The 7,425-nt window shown below is 56.2% G+C and overlaps 1 protein-coding gene across 7 annotated transcripts in view; it reads left to right on the plus strand.

Annotated features, from left to right (window-relative positions):
* The window catches only part of DRP2 (dystrophin related protein 2), a 31,514-nt gene extending 24,997 nt beyond the window's left edge, over positions 1–6,517 (plus strand). For 5 of the 7 annotated variants that reach the window (XM_054839879.1, XM_054839881.1, XM_054839884.1 and 2 more), the window contains 7 exons: positions 447–583; positions 875–940; positions 1,704–1,769; positions 2,067–2,210; positions 2,854–3,091; positions 3,234–3,354; positions 3,516–4,356. In XM_054839879.1, coding sequence (XP_054695854.1) covers positions 447–583; positions 875–940; positions 1,704–1,769; positions 2,067–2,210; positions 2,854–3,091; positions 3,234–3,354; positions 3,516–3,652 — 909 coding nt within the window. In that variant the 3' untranslated portion in view covers positions 3,653–4,356. Of the gene's footprint in view, positions 1–446; positions 584–874; positions 941–1,703; positions 1,770–2,066; positions 2,211–2,853; positions 3,092–3,233; positions 3,355–3,515; positions 4,357–4,381 lie in introns of those variants that run through there. The other 2 variants (XM_054839882.1, XM_054839883.1) reach the window with 1 other exon arrangement.
* The last annotated feature ends 908 nt before the right edge of the window (positions 6,518–7,425 follow it).

The raw sequence follows: 7,425 nt of genomic DNA on the forward strand, positions 1-7,425 counted from the left end.
CCATACCATGTGACGTCATGCTCAGCATAGAAGGGGGGCTAGTCGGGGAGAGGCGGCACAGCTCCAGGACCGTGGCTTGGGGACAGTCTGGCTTCGGGACAGTCGTTGGGTGAGAAACTGCATTGTGTATCACCAGTTGTGTATATTCTAAGTACTGTTATTGTTGTCTCTCCCTTTGCTGTCCCAGTAAGCTGTCCTTATCCCAACCCACAAGGTTTTTGCCTTTTCCTTCCCATTCTCCTCCCCATCCCTCCAGGGAGGGGCGGAGAGTGAGCAGCTACGTGGTGCTCAGCTGCCAGCTGGGGCTGAACCACAACAGTCAGTTCTCAGCCTCTTCCTCTGTGGAGCTCATGCCCAGCCTGAAGGGACTTCTTTCCTGGAGATGCTGAGCTGTGGTCTCCCACTGTTCATTAAGCAGCACCTTGGTAATGTTTGTATGTGTGCAGACAACATCAAGTGAGAACATGAGAGACTTTGCCACAACACTGAAGAACAAGTTTCGGTCCAAGCAGTACTTCAGCAAGCACCCGCAGAGAGGTTACCTGCCTGTCCAGTCCGTACTCGAGGCTGACTTCTCTGAGACGTGAGTTGGCTGGGCCCTGGGCTGTACCTTTCGACTCTGCCTGATATATGGGCTCCATGGATGGAAAAGCAACATCTCAGCTGCGAGACAGGGCTCCAGTGGGAGGGCTGAAAGGGGCACATGCTCTGGGGGTGATACAGCACCTAGTTCTTGGAGAAGCAGATATTTCAGTCTCCCTCTCCAGCCTGTCCCTGGCTCTTCTCGGCCCAGGTGAGACCAGGGCAGCCTCTCCAAGCCCTAGCTTTGAGTGAGGACTGCCAAGCCTTGCTGACCATTATGTGTCTCTTCCAGACCAGCAACCTCCCCAATGTTACCGCATGCTGACACCCACTCCCGGATCGAGCACTTTGCCAGCAGGTATCACCACTGGGCACTGCTGTCATGCCAGGGCATGGAACATGACTCCGATGGGTGTGGAGGGGTTTGGGGACAGATGCATGGTGAGCTCCTGCTGCCTGTGGCCCCCTCCATGCTTCCTAGCATGCTGTCTGGCAGGCAGAGGCTGCCAGTGCCATTGGGAAGGCCTGTACCACTTTGCTCCTGCCTGGGACATGGCTGATGCCACGCAAATTGGCAGCAAACACCATGCATTTGACAGCAGATATTTTACTAATGAAGCAGCCTCCATGTACCCTCCTGCTCTTCCCAATATGAGCTGCTGGTTGGATTCTCACCAGCCAGATCCCTCAATGTTGTGATCTGCCTGTATGCTCACCAGTGCTGCTTGCATGCTTCCCATTGCTGCTGCCTTGTGATGCCTCTGCCCTCACCACAGGTCCAGGCAGAGTGAGGACCTGAGGAGCACAGCGAGCCTGTAGCTCAGGCCCTAGGCTGGAGCTGGTACACTTTCACTCCTTTCCTTTGCTTATGCGAGAGGAGGCTGAGACGGCTGCATGGCAGCAGCTCTTTATTCCAGAGACTGTGACCCCAGAGCAGCAGTGTCTTTTGTTTTCTTAAAAGGCTAAACTCTCTAGAGCCTGTAAAGAGGGGCAGACTGGTGCAGGCCAGCTGGGAGACACTGCCAAAGAAGGGTCTTGCAGGGGCTGTTGTAAGTAGGGTGCATTGAGCAGACATTCAGGGTGTCTCTGACCATATCTCAACCTGTTTCTCTTTCCTCCAGGCTTGCAGAGATGGAAAGCCAGAACTGTTCCTTCTTCAACGACAGCCTGTCCCCTGATGATAGCCTGTGAGTTCTGCCTTCTTTCCCTCCTTCTCACCTCCTGCTGAGTCAGGGCTCCTGTGGCTCCATCCTGCCTAGCCAGGGCACAAAAATGTTTTCCTTCCCAGCTACTTTGAGTCTGAGGCTCTTGGGCACCCCCAGCTACCCAGGGATGCTAAGCCACTTCTGAGCTCTGGACCTGGAGCAATCAGAATGAGCTCCCTTATGAAACCACCTCCCTTCAGGCTGTCCTTCCCCCAACAGTGCACAAGTCCCGTGAGACTGATGTTCCTCACTAAGGTATTTCTCAATCTGCTGCAACAGGGATGAAGACCAGTACCTGCTGCGCCATTCCAGCCCCATCACCGACAGAGAGCCTGCGGGCAGCCAGCAGGTTCCAGGAAGCCTCAACATGGATGACAAGGGAGAGCTGGAGCGAATCCTGGCCCACTTAGAGGATGAAAACAGGTGGGAGCATGGGCAACTCTGAAAGTGGGGTTTATAGCCTAAAGAGAAGGGACTGGAGAAGTCTGGCAGAGGTCAGAATGGAGCCAGGGGACAGCTGCTGGAGCTGGAGGTGGGGATCAGAGGAGCTGAGTGGTCTGGTTTGGATGCTGTCTAGGCTGAGCCCTGAAACCTTCATGGGAGCACGCAGTGAGAGTGTGCTCTTGAAGGAAGGGAGAAGCCGCTGTTCCCCAAAATGTTCCTGTCCCCATCCCCAGAACTTGTTCCCCTCCTGAACCCCAAACTGGGGGCACTGCTATCTCTCTTGTCCCTGAGCCCCCTGTGAACAGTGGTGGTGGTGGTGCTCTGGGCCACGTGAGGTGAGGCTCTAGGCAGGGCAGATCAGCTCAGGAGGAGGTGATGCTTTCCCCGCCCTTGTTCTCAGTCTTGTTTCGGTCTTGTCTCAGCAGCTGCATATCTTTTTGTAAACTGTCCAAGTCGGGTAGAGCTGCAGGCAGGTTACCCTGCAGCGCAGGGACAAAGTCCAGGCAAAGTCTCCAGGGGTGTTTTGTCTCTGAGTCATGGGCCATCCCCAGTGCACAGCTGTAAGGTGTTTGAGCAGTCTCTAGAAAGGAGAACAGTGATGCTGACCTCTGCTATCTTGCAGGATCCTACAGGGAGAACTGAGACGTTTGAAATGGCAGCATGATGAGGCAGTGGAGTCTCCAACCTTGGCTACAGGGTCCCCTGAATCAGTGCAGGACTCGCATAACGATGAGCTCCTGGCAGAAGCACGAATCCTCCGGCAGCACAAGAGCCGCCTGGAGACCCGCATGCAGATCCTGGAGGACCACAACAAGCAGCTGGAGTCCCAGCTGCACCGGCTGAGGGAGCTGTTGCTGCAGGTACTCTCAGAACAAGATTCCAGGGAAGCCCATCCTTGGGGTGGGTTTGCCATAACAGAGCTGGGGCAGTGGCAGAAAGGGATGGTCAGAAGGTAGGGAGGACAAGGACAGAGGATCGTGACAACCCCTCTTCTCTCTCCAGCCTCCAGCAGAGTCAGAAGGCAATGGTTCAGCAGCCTCTTCTTTGGCTTCATCTCCACATCAGTCTGAAGGCAGTCAGGCAAAGGAGAAAGAGCACAACACCCCTGACACCGAAGCTGCAGGTAAGGATTGGGGTTGGGCTGAGCTCTTGGCTCTGCTCCTTTGGTTCAATGCTGCAGGAAGCTGCCTGTGCCCTGTCATCCTGAAGAGATGCTGGATGGTGAGGTGGATGCTCAGAGAGCCTGCTCACCACCCCACTCCCCTGCCCTCTTTCCCACTGCAGATGAGGTGGAAGCCAAAACCCAGGAAGTGAGCATGTGCCTGGAAGACATCATGGAGAAGCTGCGGAGCGCCTTCCCCAACTCTCGAGGTACTAGAGTGAAATCTCCCTCTCTGGCTTCTTACTGCTCACTCAGATGAGATTTTCCCCATGGAGCCCTGCCCCAATCCCAGCTTCCCTGCAATGGCCGATCCCCCGCAGCACCTACAGCCAAGAGTTATGCTGCTGTGGTGCTGCTGGGACTGGTGTGTGGCCTGGGCACAGAGAGGATGAGGAGGAGGTTTCACACCTACAAGGAGAGGCAATCAGAGCTGCCAAGAGTATGGACCAACTAGATTCCCCCGAGATCAGCTGCAAGGCAGCCTCTTGCCCTGCTTGGGACCCCACACCCTGCAGGGCTCCCCACTGTGAAGATGGACAGACCTGCCAGCATCGTTTGCAGCGATCACCTTGAGCCACCTCCTCACTTCCTCCCTGTCCAGAACCCTCTCCAGAAGAGGTCAAGGCCCCAGTTACCTGGCAAGATGGAAGCTCCTAGCTGCTCATGGACGGCTCTTCCCAGCAGGGATGGGGACTGGGGGATCTATGTGGACAGTGCTCCACTCACCCAGTGGGTTTTAGTGTTGGTCTTTCTGCTATCCCTCTGTGCTCCAGCCCGGGAGCAGCACTGAGTCCCTCGCTGAAGCTGCCCATGCATGTGCTGTGGTGCCAGCACTAACCAAGGTGGGGGAGAGCTTCCCCCTCTGCCCACACAGACCCTCAGCCACTTTCTGCCATCCCTGAGCAGGATCCTCCTGGCTCTGCAGCAGCCCTGTTCTAACCAGGTGGCTCTGAGTCCTATTTTCCTGACCTCTCCATTTCTCTTTCAGGTATGACCTCCCTTATCTAACACCTCCTGTGAGCCAGAGGCTTTTCCTAACCAGCTACCTGGCTGCTTTCCTCCCTCTCCTCTCCCTGCCATGCTCCCTGTGCTGTGGCAGACCTCACACAGATTCCCTCCAAGCTGTTCATGCAGGATGCTTGCCAGGTCAAGAAGATCTCAGGGGAACATAGGTCATGCAGGAGTGGGACTGTGGGCTTCCCAGGAGGCTGGCTCAGTCACTCAGCCACAGTGTCCAAGCCTGAGTGGAAAGGTTTAGAAGAAAGAATTGAAGCCGTGAAAGCTGCCCGTCTCCCCAGGCACTCACGGGCTGCTGCCTTTGATTGCAGCCCTCGGGGGATGCAGAGCTCAGTATCCCACTCCTCTTCAGTTGTGCCCAGGGGCCTCCAGGTTTATGGGCACCAAAACACTCCTGGAGCCACTCAGTTTTTAAAAGAACTCTTTCTAACAGCATCCAGCTGCCAGCCTTATGGATTGAACTCTCTCTGCCCCCAGGGCTCTGCAGCCAGCCAGGCACATACTGTCTGGTGGGGAGAGTCTGCGAGGTTTATGGAGTAGGGATGAGTCCATGTTAGAGTTTCAGCCCAGCTAGTAGCCTTATTTCGAGATGGTCTTTATAACAGAGCCTTATCATTTAATTTGCATATTTCTATATATCATATATATATTCTGTACTTAAATACTCTCATGGACTCACTCCATTAAATTCTAATACTGTAAGTGCAGCTGTCCTTCACTTTCAGTCCAGCCCAACATCTGCTCCTGTGGGGACCAGCACCTTCCCTGTTGCTGGTGCTGCCTTGGAGCAGGGCTGCTGTGAGGGGAGTGCAGTGGAGGGCCAGACCAGCAGCAGGTATTCCATCCTGCCTGGTTTCCTGGGAAGCTGTGCCTTTTCTGTGGCACAGAGAGCCTGTCCTGCCTGGACCCAGCTCCATCCCTGGGGATCCTCAGCTCCTGCAGTTGCCCATCCCCACAGCGCTGCAGGAAGGAGCTTCTCCAGCCATAGCTCCAGCCCTGGGGCCACCAGGACATTGGGCTGTGATGCAGGAGCATAGTGGTGCAGGCAGGCAGCAGGACAGACAGGGCACCTCCTTGCTGCCCCCAAGGAGCAGCTGCCCTGCTGCTGTTCCCTAATTTGAGCTGGGCTAAGGGGCCGGAGGCACTTGCTGGAAGCAGGCAAGTCCTACCAGGCAGTGGAGGAGGCTGTTCCTGCAAGCTGGGAGGGTAACTCAGTGGTGATGGCTCCTGGTCCCAAAGGTTCCCTCAGGCTGGCTGTCTCATGCTGTGTTATGTCGAGAAAGAGGTAGAGTCAGGTGCTGTTGGGTGCCTCAGAGCAGAGGCTGAGATGGCCCTGGTGCTCTGGGGCCACAGGCTGCGGAGGAATGAGATGCCTGTGGCCTCAGGGCAGGGTGCAGGCAGGGCTGCATGCCAGCGTGAAGCATCCTGCCCAAAACAGGGCTTACTGCAAGGACAAGGATGGGGCTGTTGTTGTTGGCTGGGACAGGATGTGGCAGTGAGCTTTTTGGGGAAGTTTGGACCAAGGCATCCTGTGGGAGCACAGGGCTGTGCGGTTGGCTTTGGTGTGCTGGCAGAGGTGTGAAGCAATGTCCACACCGAGGGTTAGGTGTTGCAAGCCTTATGGCTAGGTGTTCGGGGTCTTGTGCTGCAGCGTCCACTAGCAGCAGTGTGGGTTGCTGTCCTCTCTCACACCCAGGCGAGCAGCAGGAGTGCAGTAGCAGTGGTATTGGTGTTAGGCTGCCTATAAGCATGCTGTGTGTCAGGCTGCTTGATTGACCGTGGTGAGGGACCACATGCCAGTCTGCAAGACCTGGTTGGACCCCTCTGTTGTCCCAGTGGCAGGATGGGGGGGAGCATGGGAAGGAGTGAGGATGGAGGTCAGGAGTACCCAGCCTGGGAGGAGCTGGAGGAAGCAAAAGACAGGACAAGGGTAGAGCTACTGGCCCCAGTGCCAGGTGCAGGGGGCAGTGGCAGCCAGGCTGGGTGCTTGGGCTGTGTTTGGGAGCCGGGCTGCAGCAGAGAGGGGAGCAGGCTGGCTAATGCTCTGGTAACCATGTACTGTGGTGCTGCGGTCCTCACTGCTTCATGCCATCTCTGCTCTGGAAAGAGAATAAATTTGTATTTATACTGAAACTCGAATTGGTGCTCTGGCCTCTTCTATCCATGCACCTTGGCTGAGTCAAGGGCAGCTCCTGGTGCTGTGCTATCCTGGCACCGCTCCTGCATGGCTGCTGGGAGACAGATGTCCCTGTGCCCTGTGTCACACTGGCTGTCCACACCATCTGAAGTAGAAGCTGTGACCAGAGCCCCAGGCTCCCCAGACACAGGTGGGTCCCCTGACCACCATCTTCCTTCATCCTCTTCCAGCAAGGTCTGCTCAGGGCCACGCAGTAGCCTGATAGTTGGGACAGGGGCTGTGTGGGGACAGTCCCTTTTCCTTGCCTGGGAACTTCTGCTGTAGGAAACCCTCCAGCCCCAGGAAGCATGTCGGCAGCAGTGGGATGCTGAGCCAGCAGTCCTCTCCTTCCATGCTTTCTCCCTGGAGCCCCAGTGCCCAGAGGTGTCTAGGTGCCTCTGCCCCAATTGCTGCCACGTACCCCATGTCTCTGTGGCACAGCGAGAGGCTCAGCTGAGGACTAGCCGAGGGCAAGGCTGGGGGCTCTCAGGCCCTCCCGGCCACACAGGGTGCAGCCCAGCCTCAGCTGATGATGAAGCCTGCCCAGGACTGATACAGGGCTGGAACTGTTCTCACCCCTGCCTGGAAGGGATGGCGATATTATGCACAGGCCTGACATGGTGTTACTGCAGGGAAGTATGGGGACAGCTCTCACACAGGAGGGATTCAGGAGCTTAAACAGGCGTGAAATGCAGCCTCTTTTAAGCCCCCATCTCAAGAATAGAGCAAAATGCCCCATTCCCATCCCTGTACCACAGGTTCCAGGGCAAGGCAGGAGGTGTGGGCTGTGATCAGGGAAGCCAGTCTCGTCCAGGAATAAATCCAGCACATGGTGCCAG

The sequence above is a fragment of the Grus americana genome, chromosome 12 (genome assembly GCF_028858705.1).
Source record: "Grus americana isolate bGruAme1 chromosome 12, bGruAme1.mat, whole genome shotgun sequence".
NCBI lineage: Eukaryota > Metazoa > Chordata > Aves > Gruiformes > Gruidae > Grus > Grus americana.